The 17,217-nt window shown below is 45.7% G+C and overlaps 1 protein-coding gene across 5 annotated transcripts in view; it reads left to right on the forward strand.

Annotated features, from left to right (window-relative positions):
• Positions 1-17,217, forward strand: part of LOC144689829 (CAP-Gly domain-containing linker protein 4-like) — a 350,052-nt gene that overhangs the window by 263,165 nt on the left and 69,670 nt on the right. For 4 of the 5 annotated variants that reach the window (XM_078557236.1, XM_078557237.1, XM_078557238.1 and 1 more), the window contains one exon: positions 12,283-12,406. In XM_078557236.1, coding sequence (XP_078413362.1) covers positions 12,283-12,406 — 124 coding nt within the window. Of the gene's footprint in view, positions 1-3,433; positions 4,049-12,282; positions 12,407-17,217 lie in introns of those variants that run through there. The other variant, XM_078557240.1, reaches the window with a different exon arrangement.

A 17,217-nucleotide genomic window follows, 5' to 3' on the forward strand; every position in this document is an offset into this window, starting at 1 on the left:
CTTGATGACCTTGGCGGTCGTCCTATGGCCCGTGGAGCCTGTGCTGGCCCCGCCTGGGAGGGATCTGCCAGGTCCAAGCTGGCATCTCCCCAGTCATCGCAGCCTTACCAGATGCTACGGTCACTGGGAAAGGGGTGGAGGAGCTGCCACCCTCATCCGGAGCACCCTGAGAGGCGCCCGCTGAGACGACAGGCAGCTGCTGCACTGATGTGAGGTCACCCTGCTCACCGTGGATGGATGGACACTGAACTGGGAAACTTGGTGCCCAGACCATCTCCCACACTGGCACTGACCAGCTGAGGTCAATGCCGATGTGAGGGCTTGCTGGTCAGAGTGCATCCCCAGGAAGCTCTAATGGGTCTCCTAAAGGAGCATCTCCACAAGTGTCGCCACTCTCTCCATGGCGCTCGGACATGTGGCTCATTGCTTTGGCGAGCATCTGCGTAGACTCCTCCACCACGGAGACCAAGCCAAGCGTAGCCTCGTGTATCTCCCCCAGATGCTCCCGCACGCCCGGCCGCATTTCCTGCCCCTGCTGCGTGGCAGATGACTCCAGAGGCACATCATCAGGCCATGGGCACTCGCTGTCTCTGCCAGCTCCTTCAGTGACTGTGAAGTGTCCTCACCGCTGTGCCCCAGGACACTAGCCGATGTTCTAACTCTCACCAAGATGCTAGTATCTGCACTGGTTCCTGCCTGGCAGAGATGGTGTGACGCTGGTGAGACTTCAGGGCCCTCAGGTGTGAGAGGGGGCCTCTGCTGCTCCTCCTCCCGGCCCTGCTGCGCTGATGCTGAAAGGAAGAACAAAGACATCGGATCAGTTAACGTGGGGACAATGACAAAGTGCATCCCTATCCCCCGGATCATTATGCGCTCATCCTTCCATAAGCAATGGTCAAGCCATGTTGCAAAACTAAATCGCTTAACATTCAGCACTGCTATGGCTGTTGGGAGAACAATGCTGACGTCACTGCTGGGCATGCATACCTGGCCGTGGCACCCCAGCCTCACCGATACCAATGAACCTGGGCGCATTGCGCCTCTCCAAATCCAGGTCCTCTTGCTCAAACTGCCTGAGAATGGCTAACTGCGCCTGGCCGCCGCCAGTCCTCACACACCCTGCAGCATTATGAGCATTCTCCTGAAAATGAGAAGCATTGATTTGTGCAAATTGTACATGGACTCTCTTCGCGCACGGCCCACCCCAACCAAAGTGGGACATATCAGGGCTCCAGTGCCTCCTCGCCCCGCTACTGCCATACACTCTCACAGGGGTGCTAGGCCTGTTCCCCACCCCCCACCCTCCGCTTGGCCACATGCTGCCTACATCACATTAGGCACCACACGGTATATCCTTCCATAGCAAGGAGGCACAAGCACGTGGAGTGTAGAGGGCAGCAGATGGTTCATTACCACACCACCTTGAAGCTCCCCTTCCAGCATGTCATCACCCTGACTTGGACATGTCCTGCAGTTCAAGCACAGTGCCGAGGTGCAGCTCCTCCAGGTTGCCCCCAAAACTTTCACGTGGGTCTCAGTGTACCACATGCTGCAGGCGCAGCACCCATCTCTTCACCACCCTCTCAGGCTGACCTTGGCATGGCAATATCTGCTAGCCCACCCAGCAAAGGACACATGCCATCAATGATTCAATGTAGTCACTGCATTCAGACTTGAGCTCCTTTGAAGACACTGATTAATTTGATAATTAATGTTTTATGTGCGGGTTTAATTCCATTTAAAAATACTGTTTGGGAATGACCAGGATCCTAAGGGTTCTTTCACTTTCTGGGATCAAACCGAGGTGTGCCACAGCTCTCAGGAGTTCACTTTGATTCTCTTCAGTTTCCCAGTCTGGCACTTAAACTTCCGGAGCTCTCTGTCTCACTACAAGGATTCCACTGCTGATCCCTTTCACTGCTTTATCAGGCAGATCTGACAATTTTTAATCCCTCATGAATTTGGACTTTTCATTCCAAGCATAGGGCCCACTCGCAATTCCTGCTTAGGGACTCCAGGAACCCCTGGTTCCTAATGGCCTCTATGCTCCTTGTTCTGGCTGCTGGCAGGTACACCACTGTCTTCTCACAGTCATCCAAGCTGACTAATTGTTGCACTCAGCGCAAACACAGATTAACCCAAAACAAGAGTTTTCAGCACCCTATCCCCCTGGCAACACGGCATACCTGGGATGTCCCAGATAGAGTTTTAAATTAATTACAGTGACCAAAATTTTCCGTTTGGCGGGTGGGCGGAGCAGGAGCAGCCGCGGGCAGGTGCGGACCCAATTAGCGCCTGCAGTTGGGGCTGTGTTGCTATTTTGCGCGGGCCAATTAAGGCCCGCCCAGTACATTTCCAACTCCCATGAATAGCGGGAGTGTGCGGGCTGCGGCGTGCGTGCACAGACTGCCAGGCCCAATGGGGACCCGGCAGTCTGTTTAAAGGAAGGCCTGGCAACCTCCTTTAGGCTGCTCACAATGGCCATGTTGAGATCATATCGCAGATAGTCTGCTGAGCAGGGCATGCTGGAGGGAAGGGTAGAGGAGCAGGGCAGGCTGCAGGGTCTGCCACAGGAGCAGGGCAGGGTGCAGGGTAGGCCAATGTTCCCCTCGCTTTTCTGATGATTGCCTTGCTGCCCTCCTCGAGGACGTGGCAGCACAGCGGGAGTTGCTGGTCCCCCAAGATGGGAGGAGGAGGCCCCCCCACATGACCAAACGTGCATGGGAGGAGGTGGCAGAGGTGGTGAGCTCCCACGACGTGGTGCGGCGCACCTGGATCCAGTGCCACAAGCACTTCAACAATTTGTTGCACTCTGGAAGGGTGAGTACCATGTTGGCATTGGGCATTTAACCCAGCAGGTAGCCTTAGCCTTTGAAGGCCCTCTCCCTCAAGTCTTACTGTCATGACTGCATTGAATCATGTTGGGCATTTCTCCCACGCTGGGTGGACAAGCAGATAGTACCCATGCTGACATCAGCCTGAGTGTTTCATGAGGAGATGAGTTCTCCGCCGCACCATGAGTTACTCTTAGTCACACATGACTAGTCTGGAGGCAACCTGCAGGAGAAGCAGCTAGGTGCATACTCAGAACTCCAACACATGTCCTATTCACGGTGATGAGATTGTGGAAGGGGAGCCTCAAGGTCGCGTGGCCAAGAGCCATCTGCTGACCTCGACGCTGCACGTAGTTGCGCCTCCTTGCTATGGGAGCTAAGACCATGTGTTTCCTAAAGTGATGGACTCAGAATATGTCCAAGGTTGCCGTTTGGGGGCGGGGGGGTTGGGAGCAGGTGTACTATCTTTGTGTGACTGATCAGCAGTAGCAGGGAGAGGAGGCACTGGAGGCCTGATATGGGCCACTGTGGTTGGGGTGTGGCGTGCGCGTGCAGAGTCCATGTGCGATTAGCCGCAATGAATGGTCTCTGTTTTTCAGGAGAAAAATGCTCACAATGCATGTGAGCGTTTGCGGACTGGAGGCGGCCAAGCCCAGCTGATGATTTTAAGCCCCTTCGAGCAGGAGGCCCTGGAGCTTGAGAGGCGCCATGCGCCCAGGTCTACTGGTTTCAGTGAGGCTGGGGTAGAACGGCCAGGTATTTGAAGTCAACAGTGACATCCGCTCTGTCTTCCCACCATCCATTGCACTGATGATTGTTTGAATCATTATTGTTGCAATATTGCTCATTCACAGACTGATAGAGTCAGAGGTGTGGGTCATAGACAAAGGTCCCTCCGCCCTTCAAAGATGCACGTGACAAGCACCTTCCAAAGTCACCTTATCCCATTTCCCACCACTATCCCCATGGCCTTGTGTGCCATGGCATCGCAACTGCGCATCCAAATACTTATTACATGTTAGGAGGGTTTCTGCGTCCACCACCCTTTCAGGCAGTGGGTCCCACATTACTGTGTGCAAAAGTTCCTCATCACCTCATCTGTCAACCTCATGCCCCTTACCTTAAATCAATGCCACCAGGTTACTCATCCCTCTGCTAAGGGGAAAAGTTCCTTTCTGTCAACCCTGTCCATGCCCCTCATAACGTTATAAAGCTTAATAATTTCACCCCTCAATCTCCTCTGCTCCAGGGGAAATAACCCCACTATGCTATGTCTCCTCATAAGTCAAACTCTTCAGCCCAGCATGCATCCTGGTCAACGACCTCTGCACTCTCTCCACTCCAATCACATCCCTCCCGTGAAGCGCATTTCACAACTACGCGCAGAACTATAGCTGTGGCCTAGGCAGCGTTTTCTGCACTTGCAACATGACCTCCCTGTTCCTATATTCTATTCCTTGGCTAATAGAGGCAAGTATGGCATTTATCTTCTTAAACGTCTTATGTACCTGTCCCACTACCTTAACGGGCCTGTCGACATGCCCAGCAAGGTCCCTCTGATCCTCCTCACTTTCCACGGCCCTACCATTCCTCGTGTATTCCTGTACCTTGTTTCTCCTTCCCAAGTGCATCACCTCACACTTATCCACGTAACATTCCATTTGGCATTCCTTATGCCATCTGACCAGCCCGTCTGTATCCACCTGTAATGTTTGGGTCTCCTCCTGACTATTTGCCACCCCACCAATATCAGTCTCTATAGGTTCTGGAAGGTTGAGCGCCTAAAGAGCCAGGGGGAAATGGATGAAGTGTGTCACTGTGTGCATGCTAACTGATCCACTGTCCTTGTTGTTAATTTCAGCATCATCAGAGCCTGTCCGCCAGGAGCAATTGCAGATTGCCCCCTCTCACACCTGAGGGCCCTCAACTGTTACCTGCATCACACTGTTTCTGCGAGGCAGGCACCAGCACAGATACTAGCACATTGGTGGGAATTGCAACATCGGCTAGTGTCCCGGGGCACAGTGGAGAGTGCAATTCACAATCACTGGAGGAGCTGGCAGAGACAGAGAGTGCTGATGGCGCCAGCAGTCGGAGGACTGCAGGGTACCAGGCACATGCTGAGTCGGGGCGTGATGATGTGCCTCTGGAGTCATCCACGACGCAGCAGCTGCAGGAAATGTGGCCGGGTGTGCGGGAGCATCTGGGAGTGTAGCATGAGACTATGCTTCGCTTGGTGTCCGTGATGGAGGAGTCCACGCGGAGCATCATGATGCAATGAGCCTCATGGTAAAGCGTCTTGCTTCCTCCATGGAGAGAGTGGCGACTCTCGTGGGGAGGGGCTTCCAGGAGAACAAGCAGGTTCTCCTGGGGTTACGCTTGGACCTGCAAGCCCTCACAGTACCAGCTGCCACAGCTGGTCATTGCCAATGTGGGAGATGGTGTGGGCTTCAAGCTTTCCAGCTCATTGGCCATCCATCCACGGTGAGCAGGGAGGTCCAGGGCGACCTCACATTGGCGGAGCAGCTGCCTGTCGTATCTGTGGGCTCCTCTCAGGGCACTCCAGATGAGGGCAACAGCTGCTCCGCCCCTCTCCCAGTGACCGCTTCATCGGATGAGGCTGTGATGACTGGGGAAATGCCACTGTGGACCTGGTAGATCCCTCCCAGGAGGGGCCAGCACAGGCTCCACGGGCCAGAGGACGGCCGCCAAGGTCATCAAGGCCAACAGGATAGCAGAGTCAGCAGGCTGTCTCAGATGCCACGCCAAGCGATGGGGCGGCACTAAGACGTAGCACCCGTAAACGTAAGCATAAGGCACCTTAGGCACACCACGGGTTTCTCACTTTTGTGTTGGCCCTAGATTAGGGAATTATTATTTGTTTATGCTTGAAAAATGTTTTGGTTTGTCTTTGTGTGACCTTATGATGGTGAAAATTAAAACCAGATGTGTTACCATGGCTGAGAGTGGCTCCTTTGTTCTGCATTTGTATGTTTTATATTCATGTCATGAGTGTTTGAGTTGACATTGAGATTTATGTCCAAAGCCCTTAGTTGCAGCTGATCAAGTGGTAGATGTGGCACTTAAGTGCCGAGTATGGAAGTGCCAGGCAAGGCTGGTCCTCCTGACCCATTTGTGTGGAGCTAGATGAAGGTTCGTTGGATTAAAGTCTCCCGGGTGTCCCTACCTCCTTGGTGTAGACCTGGGTCAGTGTTTAGCCCCTCATCATTCCCCTGTGCTTCCTCATCCTCAGAATCAGTGATGGACTCATCGTGTGCAGCCACATCCACTGCATCAATATCTTCATCGTCCACTGCATCCCCCCTTTCCAGCGCAAGATTGTGGAGAGCGCAGCATGCAACCACTATCACCGACACATGATCTGGGGGGCACTGGAGTGCGGCCCCTGAGCGGTCCAGGCATCAGAAGCGCATCTGGCCAGAGGATGGCCGCCAAGGTCATCGAGGCCAACAGGACAGCAGGCTGTCTCACAAGCCACTCCGAGCAATGGGGTGGCACCTAGACGTAGCACCCACAAACGTAAGCATTAGGCACGTTAGGTACTCCATGGGTTTGTCACTGGTGATTTTGTGTTGGCCCTAGATTAGGGAATATATCATTATGTACGTCAGAGCAACGTTTGTGCTTTATTTTGGTGGGAATGAAGTCCACTTATCTCACCATGGCTGGGGATGTTTCCTTGGTGCTGCATTTGTATGTTTCACCTACATATCATGAGTGTTTGAGTGGACATTGATGTTTCTGTACTAAGCCCTTAGTTGCAACTGATGAGGTGGAAGATGTAGTACCTAAGTGCCACGTGTGGAAGCGCCAGGCAATGCTGGTCCTGCTGGTCAATGTGTGCGGAGCTAGCTGAAGGTTCATTGGATTAAAGTGTCCTGGATGTCCCTGCCTACTTGGAGTAGAGCGGGTTGGCGTGCTGCCCCTCATCATTGCCCTGTGCTTCCTCATCCTCTGAGCCACTGCTGGATTGATCATGTGCAGCCTCATCTACTGCGTCAAGGTGTTCATCGTCAACTGCATCCCCCTTTCCAGCGCAAGATTGTGCAGAGCGCAGCATGCTACCACTATCATAGAGACGTGATCTGGGGGTTACTGGAGTGTGCCCCCCCAGGCAACAGAAGCGCATCTTGAGAAGACCGATGGCTCTCTCCACCACAGCCCTTGTGGAGGCGTGTCTCTTATTGTAGCGCTGCTCAGCTTCTGTTCTTGGATGGCGGAGAAGCGTCATGAGCCACCTTCTGAGGGGATAGCCCTTGTCACCCAGCAGCCATCCATCACGCCGAGCCGGAGCACCGAAGGGCCCCGGCACCTGGGAGTGTCTGAGGATGTAGGCATCGTGGGAGCTGCCTGGGTACCTTGCACAGACTTGTAGAATCAGCATCCTGTGATCATACACTATCTGCACGTTCATGGAGTGGAAGCCCTTCCTGTTGACGAAGGCACCGGCCGTACCTGCTGGCACCTTGATGGCCACACGTGTGCAGTCTATTGCACCCTGGACACGGGGGAAGCCAGCAATCGCCACGAAGCCTCTGGCTTGCTGTGTCTGGCTTGCCTAGTCCCAGCGGAAGTGGATGAAGTTCAATGCACGCCTGAACAGAGCGTCTGTAACCTGCTTGACACAAGTGTGGACAGCTGATTGGGAGACACCGCAAAGATCACTCACCGAGCCCTGGAAGGAGCCAGAGGCATAGATGTTGAGGGCAACTGTGACCTTCAGAGCCGCTGGCATGGGGTGTCCGCCCACACAGTTAGGAGAGACCTCAGGGCCAATCATCTGACAGATGTAGTGCATTGTCTCCCTTGAGAGACAGAGTCTCCTCCGGCACTGCACCTCAATCATATTGAGGCAGCTGCTTCACCACCTGTGTACCCTGGCAGCAGGATAGCGGTGTCTTCTGTAGCTCCTTCCACCTTGGACTACCTCTTGGCCCTGCGTCCCTTGTGCCTGCGCCTGGCCTCCCAAAGGTAGCTCCCCTGGAGGCTGATTGTGCACTCCTGGCCTCCTCCTTATTCTTGCCCTCCCTTCCTCCTCAGAGGAGCTGCCTCCGGTGGACATGTCAGAACCCATACCCAGGTTAAAGGGAGGCCTCTGGAAAGCTGCAGACCTGATTAAGATTACTGACTGTAGAGTGCTGACCTGAAGGCTCAAAGTACACAGAAAGCTGCTGGAATTAGTTCTGAACTGCTACAGAGCACACAGGCAAGTTTAAAAAACTTTCTGCAATAAATACTCACAGACCAGATTGACAACCCCACTGAGCCCCCTTATCCTGTCCTTTGATGAGTTTTATTAAAAAGCCTCTTACCTGCCTGCCCACTGCGCCCGTGCGCTGATCCAAAGATCACACGGGCACCTGATAATCGGTCTCAAATGCCGATTTAAGGGCCTTAACTAGCCCGTTAATTAATGGCAGGCACGCGTTGAACTTCATCGTGCGTCCGTCCAGCGAAATATCGCGATGGCGCGCGGTGACGGGACGCTCGCCCGACGTCACCGTGCATCATTTTATGTGCTGACGTGTGGGGCCCACCCTCCACACGTCAAGCAGAAAATTCTGCCCAGTAAGTTCTTGCTTAAAGTTGTGGTTGCATTCCTGAAAAATGAAACAACTTTATGCGAATCAGAGTTTCCCAATACAACCAATGTAAAAGCTGTAGTTATGTTCTGTAGAACCTTTCCCATCAGAAAAAAACATTAAAATATTATACCTGTAAGTTGAAATACCATACATTCCCAAATTCCAAAATTTGTAAATGAAATAACTTCTAAAATATGATACATTTTAAAATATAAAAGAGATACAGTTTGCTAACTTTTTCTACTTATCTCCCGCTCATTGTCTCTCCTGGAGGGCAACTCTCTCCCGCTTGCCAGCTCTCTCCCTCTCACTTGACTCTCACCCTCTCGCCAATTCTCCCCTTCTCCCTTATAGCTTCTGCTGCCTCTTAATTGAACTACCACAGCATACTATTAGAATTGAGCAAGCAATTGGGATACTTAAGGGAAAGTTCCAGTGTATGGATAGCATTGGACATACAGTATATGTCCATTTGTGATATGTTATATGCTTCATAACCTGGATCTCCAGAAAAAACTGATCATGGATGGCTAGTAGGATGCTACCATGCCTGATAATGACACTGCTGATGTAGAAGACCGGGCCTTTAAAGACATCACTTGCTTGACTATTAGGAATTTTCTTGACATGATTCAGATGCTGACATTACTTAGAAATTTCACAAAAATGTCATTAACTTATTTCTAGTGAATAATGCTACTAGTAAACATATTTGCAGATATTATGAGGTGCGAATTGCTTATCTGAAAATGTTAAACATTGAATGTTTGTCATTAAAAAGTTATACGCTGTTAGGTATACCTGTAGTGAATATGTCATAACCATGAATTATCACAAATCAAATGCAAATAATATGTTACGAGCCACAAACATAACTTGGGTTCAGGTTACAGTTGGTTTGTTCCTATGTCAGGTATTAATACTAGAAATTGCTAATGTGGTTATTCTGCCCCTAAGAAACAAAGAAAGTTGAACAAAATAAGTTGTTACTTAAAATAGTTAAATAAAAAAATCTCTAAATTAAAATGAATTAATAATGCTTTCTCCTTTATGAAGTGCCAGCCTTAGCTCAGTGGTGGCACTCATACCTCTGAGTTGGATGGCCATGGATTCAAGCTGCACTCCAGAGCCTTGAGTACATATCTAGGCTAGCACTGCAATGAATGTTCTGTCATTTGGATAAAATGCTAAACCGAAACCCTATCTACCCTGTCAGGTTGATGTGAAAAAAACTTCATGGCACTATTTGAAGAAGTGCAGGGGAGTTCTCCCATGTCCTAGCCAATACTTATCGCTCAACCAGCATCACTAAAACAAGTTATGTGGCCACTTGCCTCATTGCTGCCTGTGGGACTTTGTTGTGTGCAAATTGGCTGCCACATTTCCCTACACTACAAGAGTGATTGTGAAGTGCTTTGGAATATCCTGAGGTTCTATATAAATGAAAGTTCCTTCTTTTAGTATCTTTAGTTCATTTCAAAAAAAAGTTTGTGCCCTGGTATTTCATGAATTCCTCCAGCCTGATCTTATTTCCTCTGATAAAGTGTGGCCAGTATCAAACGAGACAAGTGCATTATTGCATTTATCTCCGTGCCAGATCTAGACTGAAAAGAAATTTCTGAAGCCCTTTGGAAGTAAAATAACACTTTTCAATTCAAGAATAAGTTTTTAAAAAACCGGTGCCATTCAATTCTAATAGTTAATTGCTAAATTACAGTTTGTATTTATTTATCACAAGATTTATTTATTTCAATGTTACAATAACCACAGAAATACAATAGGAAATATATTTGCCTTTGAAAGAATATCTTTCAGCTTTTGAAATGTGTTATTATATTTAAGATCTGGATATTTCCTTCAAACAGAATAATGACATAAAATATGGACAAGGATATGTAGCAGTTTTAATATTGGCACACAATTTTAATTTGCTACAATGACGACTTTGAGGTTGAATACCAAGATAATAATAGATTAGAAAACAGAAAATTCCTACTCAAAGAGTACCGGAAATGTGGAAGAAGTCCCAGCATAATTGGTTAATGTTGTGTCAATTAAGATAACCGTATAAATAACTGTTGAAGCCTTAAGAAGGATCTGACGATATATTTAAGTGATCAAATACTCAACTGCATGTGCTTCATTGGTACTGGAACTACAGGTTAGTCATCTCTTAAATACGATTACTCAGAGCTGTGACATACTCTGGAGATTTGATTCATTACTTTTGTGTGTAAAATAAATTTTGGAAAGCTGGATATTCTTGGAATATTTAACTTATAATTGGTTGGTTGAGTATGTAGGTATAGCCAACAGGATAAACTGTACATGACACATGTTAATATTTAAAAAGTGAGTTCTTACAGATTAATTACAGTGCATGACACTTTGGGGTGGAAACTTCCTTAAGCCCATTTTTGGACCTGATATGTAGCATCTACAGTCCATACACCCTAATTTGGAGCCCCAAAGCAGGCTCAAATTGGGCCTCAGGCTTTATTAGTATTATTTGGGTGCTGTGTTATCACTTGCCATCCCTCCAGAGGCAGCTCGCCCATTTTAAAGACAAAGACCATTGGGCTGTTTGTCTTGCTGCAGCTTGATGTTAAATCCTAGAGGAGGTGGGGGGAATCACTGTGGAAGGCAATGAAAAGAACTGAGGAGTTAGGGAAGCGCTCCTGCTCCTCCTTGTTCCGCAAAAGTGATTTTTAAAAATTGTTCCTGCACTATGATAGTGACTACAGTTAAAAAGTACTTTGTTGCCTGTAAAGCACTTTGAAACAGCAAGTGGTTGTGAAAAGCACTGATATAAATGCAAGTCTTTCTTTTTCTTTTTTGTTGGCTAAGGATGCAGCAGCTGAAGAATCCTGAACAGAGCTGGCCTGGCTCCTGCCCTGCTCATCACTATTCAGTATCTCACAGTGGGTCTAAAACTGGCATTATCCCCCTCATTTACATATATAGGGGAGAATTTTCTCCCTGTTGGGAGGGGTTGGACGGGTACGGGTGGGTGTGCAGCCAATTGCCACCAGCGATCGGCTGCACGCCGGCATTTTACGTGGGGACCAATTAAGGCCCACCCAGCGTGATGCGTACCCGGAAGCGCTGAGCGCTGTGAGGGCGAAAGAGCACAGAAATCTCCCTGAGGCACAGAGTTGCCTCAGAGGGATCAGTTTGAGTTTCAAAAATTTTAATAAAGAAAAAAAATTTAGGACTTGTCCCCTCATGTGAAAGCGTCACATGAGCTGGGACATGTCTATGAATTTTTATGAAAATCTTAATTTCACTTATAAATCATTCATGAAATCTCATCCCGCCCATGGATGAGGTTTCATGAAAAATGCGAAGGCTGTCTGGACTCTTTGCCTGCCTGCCAACCTTAAGGCTGGACGAGCAGCTATGTTAAGCGGTTTAATTAGTTTTTAAATGGCCTTAATAGCCTTTGACAGTTCGGCGGGCGTGCAGCCGACACCAGTGCGTGCCTGCCGAACTGAAAATCGGAATGACGTGCGGTGACGTTGGGATGCACGCCCGACATCACCGCGTGGTATTTTACATGTCGGCAAGTGGGCCCCGCTCCCGCTTGCCAGGCTGAAGATTCTGGCCATAAAGAAGAAAATACCTGTTTTAGGCACCCACCAGAAATGCCTGAAAAATGGCACACCCAACTGTTGAATGGAACATCTTACGGACATGCTTTGATCTCCAGAATGGTCTCTTGATGCAGCCATTTTATTAGGCTCGGTTTCAACCCCATGGCCGTTAAACACTGGCTATATGTGAAGATAAAATCGTGTTTTTTTTTAATATAATGTAAGTCTTACTCATATGTCATTTTGTAGGTTATTGGTATGGGATTGAGTTGGATAAACCCAATGGCAAAAATGATGGCTCTGTCGGGGGAATACAGTATTTCACATGTCAGCCAAAACATGGTGTGTTTGCACCCCCATCAAGAGTTCAGAGGTAAGGTATATTAATTCTTGGCATTGGGCTTTCTTTGGGTATGCATGCAAATAATAACCAGTTTGGTCCTAGATTTTAAAAAAACGTACATAATATGATGTATAAGGAATTTGACTCACCCATCAAGTTTATGAATTATTTTACCAAAATACATTGTTTTAGAGGAAGTCAAAGTAGCTGCTTATACTGATCTATATTTTCTAGTCTTGCTACAAAATCTGTGGCAGGCTTTTTCTAAATTCAGTATCTAAATAAATACCTATTATACACATTTTTATCGGTAATTAATCTATGTAAATTAAGTTGGAATATGTATTGGACAGACTTTAAGATAATATCAACAAGTTATTGATGAATTTGCACCCAATTTAATACATTGTCATGACTATTATTATGTTGTGTATTTTGATGATTGCTTTCTAGCTAGGTCTTTGTTGAACATATTTATATTTCTCCCCATTCCCTTCCTTGTGTTATCCCTGAACACTATGCTTGACCAGGAGGGAAGACTGGTGCTCTGGCCTCATGCCTCTACCAGTGTTCCATTGCCTTCTGGGTGGTGTCAGCAACCTGGGCCAACTTTTTGAGCATGTGCCATCCTTCCCTTTGACATCCATCCAGCACCTCCCAAGAATGATGCTACTAAAATTGGTAACTGAACAAATAGGGAAGCAAAGGAGCAAACTTTGCCACTCCACGACAAATCTTGTTTTGTTGTATCACACATCAAGGCCTCTCATGATTTCACTCTGAAACTGGCTACAACAAAGAATGTGAAACCCGTATGTAGGTATCTTTTGAAAACTAGTTTGTTTCCTACATTAAGTTTTGGTTTTGTTGTTTTTCAGCTCAATAACTTGTGAGCACATTGACAGATAGCCACCAGGTTTAAGACAATTGTTTCACCATGATAGGAAATGCTTACAAAATTCAAGCCAGTATAATGGTATTTAAGTTGTTTACAATGTCAGCACAATATTGTTTCTCAAACCACTGCAATTTTAGAAAACTTTGACATATATTCAATTTTGCAAATAATAGTAAATGTAATGGCTTAGAAATTGGATCACAACTGATTTTTGGATGTGATCCCAATGCAGAGCGTGCTCCATGTGCCTAATAATGGCAAGACCATGGCATATTGTTGCACCAATGTCATTGGCTTATTACTGGTGAGTTGCAGTGTCTGTTATGGCTTGGAAGGCTGTTCAGTAGTTCCAGGGGAAGGAAGATCAGCGGCTTCAGACACCCTTATAAGAGTCCAAGGTGGGGGAAGGCAATTGCAAGGGGATTAGGTGGTGACTCCTGGCTCCATAATGAGGTAAGTAGAAAAAGGTTCACACTCTAAGGACTGCTGGTTTGGTTGTCTAACACCAGAAGAAACTGGTGTCAGGTCATTCTTAATCCAATTTTGTAAAGAGGTCCTCAAATAGGCAGTAAGCCCTCTATTTGCATATCCCTTGATATTAACAACTCTTTCAGGTACACTAAACACCTATTGAGAAGCCTTTACAAATATGGCAGGTAGTGCATTTACTTCACGGAATGAACCTGGCATATTGGACCCTTATTGCCCTTTTTACACCAGTGAGATGGGCGCAGCAGAATCCAATTTCCAGGCCAATGCTTCCACTCAAACAATATCAATATGTTGTTATATTACTGCATTTATTTCTCATTATACAGTCAGCTCAGCAGATGGTGAGTGAGTCTCCAAAGTACATTGTAATGCAGTAAAGTCACTGTATACTAATTATAAAAATAACAGCAGAAAGCAGGAACACTTGTGCTAATTAGCCATTTGTATATAAAAGGTTTAGTCATCAAAACTAAAGAATTTAGATTTCATGAAGTGGTGATCAGTTGATTATTATAAGTACAAAGATCTGACAAAAAGGTCAGGGCACTCTTTGTTATCAGCTCATTCTAATTTCAAATTCTGTAAATGGCTAAATATTCCATCTCATATGTTCCAAGATTTTCAAACAAACACCTCTGACTATAATTAGTCTTTTTAGCATCAGATCAGGATTTTTTTTTTACTTGACAATATGAAAAAGACAGCAAAAAGGAAAGTATTTTTAATATATTATAGAAAGGCTCAACAGTTATGCTTTTGTACTTTTCAGTAGCACCTGGTCCTCAGTCTTAAAGCAACAATAATACATTTTCAGAGGCTTTGTGTCAGGTTGCAATCAACTACTGAGTGGTCTTCCAGGACCTGATGTCATGTAATGTCACCTGATCCAATGTCATGTGGCCAGAGAATCATGTGATTAAACCTCTAGGAATGCCTCCAACCAGAGTTGATAACCTTATCCTACTCTCCACTTATCCTTATAAACATGAGCCCTGTTTGTAAAGAGATCAATATCTTGTTCTTTTTAATGTGAATATTTGATAGAGTAATAACTGCTTTTGTTTAACTTCACATATTTATTACTCTTCACGGGATAAAAGTAATTTCAATTCAATGTCCCGCCCAAGAAAGAAAGATGCATACACAGAATTACATTGCCCAAAAGAAGGTCTTTTATAAACCATTGATACTACCTATATTTCATAGGAGTGTAAGCAACTACTTAAATAAGCTATGATTTGAGTGGTTTTAATGAGATTCTTTTATTGATGCAAAGCCTTAACAAGAGTTTGCTGTTTTCATCTTACTACAGAAATTTTTACATTTTTTTCCTCAAGGCTTTGACTGTTTTTGGCTCAATCTTGATATTCAAGTAGCTTGTGAACAGCCAGTTTCTGCAAAGAGAGGGTTAAACAAGTTATTTTCTTTCATTCAGGGTTTTCAATTAAGGTTAAAATGGTGAAAAATGGAACAGCAAAGCATTCTAGTGGTTCATTTTTGGATAAATGATTTAAGTGTTTGGCCACACATACCTGTAGTGTGGAGTTCCTTTTCTGGATGAAGGTGAAAGAAAGTGAGGTCAGCTGAGATGGTGTGAAACATTTTCAATCCATCATCTGCTTAGGACATGAAACCTATTCTTGATTAACTTAGTGTCAAGTAAATAGTGATGCCATAAAAAGAGGAAAAGCCAGAAAAGTTAATGGTTACAATTTAAAAGAAATTCAAAAAATTCTGCTTTTCCATATGTGATCCTCAACTAAATCAACCATAGTAAAATATTTGGAATGCATTTAATATTGTCACATGTCATGTATTTCTTGTGTTATACATACTGGATTTTATTTGTCATATAACATCTTTAAAGGTCTTCCATTCAAACTTAGAGCACAGCACAATCATTGTTTTAATGATATTGCTGAACATTTTCAGAACAATCCATGAGTCTTTCAAATGCTTGGCATTGAGTTGTTTTATGAGCTCTTATATGTTTCTGCAGCAGTGTGGATGAATAGTGAGAGATGACTGCAACCACATTAAACAGTGATCCATCCATCAATCAACATGTAGGTTGCCCTGGTGATCCCAACATGCTGCAAATTGCGCTTTGAGGCTGTCTAGCAGATGCCAATTCTAAGTGCAAGGATGCATCCATTATGTTTTGTAATTATATGGCTAGGAAAAAATGAAGTTGATTAGCCAATAATAGCCCACTACAGTGGAAATTTGATACCACTTGTCCCAATTACAAGCTGCCACATCACAGCAAACACCCATCACTGTGCTTTTGAAATATTATTGAACAAATTGTTAACATGTTCACATTAAATCCCTTTGTATGTTATTTTAAGCGCTGTTAGCCTAATTATTATGTTATAATAATAAACCTATTAATTTTGATATGGTAATGCTATAGCTAAAATAGTAAAAGCAATTTTGTATTAACACATAGGCCGAGATTTTCCGGCCCCGTTGCGGGCGGGACCCGCCGCGGGCAAGGCGGTGCCACAGCCAGAAGTCCATTGACGGCGGGACCGGAAGATCCATTAAGCATTTGTATGCTAATATCAGAGTGTAATGTTAATGCTTATGATCTTTGCTGAGGTGAACTGCTCCAAATTGTTGTGCTCTTTCACTACTTTGTTGTTTGTCGTAGTTAATGCATAAGTACTAGTAACGATCATGAAGCACTTTTTCTGAGGTAAACAGATTGCCAAGAGTTGATCATTTAATTCCCTTAGAAAAACTCAAGGTAAGTGGGCCACAGACAGTGGAAATTGTTAGAGGTATCTTAGCATGTCCAACCAGTTAGCCATTGTTGGATGTTGATCACCCTTACGTGCCATCATTTATCTGGTGCCATATAAAACATGACATTCTGTAATCAAGGTGCTCCTGAAGTTGATGGGGGGGTGCTCAGTGATAGTGGCCCCGCCCCAGATCTTGGGTGACCCCAGGCAGTCTCCATTTTATTGGAGAAGTGCGGAGAAGGTAAGGCGATAAGTTAGATTGATTATAGGATGAAGGTTTGTGCTGTTTGGAGTAACAGTGAGATAAATTTCCATTCCTCTGTGCCTGTTTCCTTTTCTTCCCAAAACTTGTGCTTCAGCCCCTTGAGTGAGAGAAAATCCAAAATGTGACCCTCTGAGCGAAAAGTTTGGACAAGCCTGTTCTAAAGTGTTTGAGATGTCTAGTGGTTGTGAAAAGCAAATGCAGGCTTTTCTTTAAAGAAGGACTAAGATAGCTTCTACCATTTTCCCTAACTTTCTTGTAGATCATATAACTTGGTATATTTAGTTTCCAGTCCTGATCGTATTGCATATCTTCAAAATAACTAGCATGTCGTACCCTCCAGGTTGAATTCATTCAATTTGTTCCTTGTTCTCTTTGGATTTATATTAAAAAATCCTTATTTGGGCCACATATCTTAACCTGCCCTTCAGCTCTAATG

This window comes from Cetorhinus maximus, chromosome 14 (genome assembly GCF_964194155.1).
Source record: "Cetorhinus maximus chromosome 14, sCetMax3.hap1.1, whole genome shotgun sequence".
In the NCBI taxonomy this organism is placed as follows: domain Eukaryota; kingdom Metazoa; phylum Chordata; class Chondrichthyes; order Lamniformes; family Cetorhinidae; genus Cetorhinus; species Cetorhinus maximus.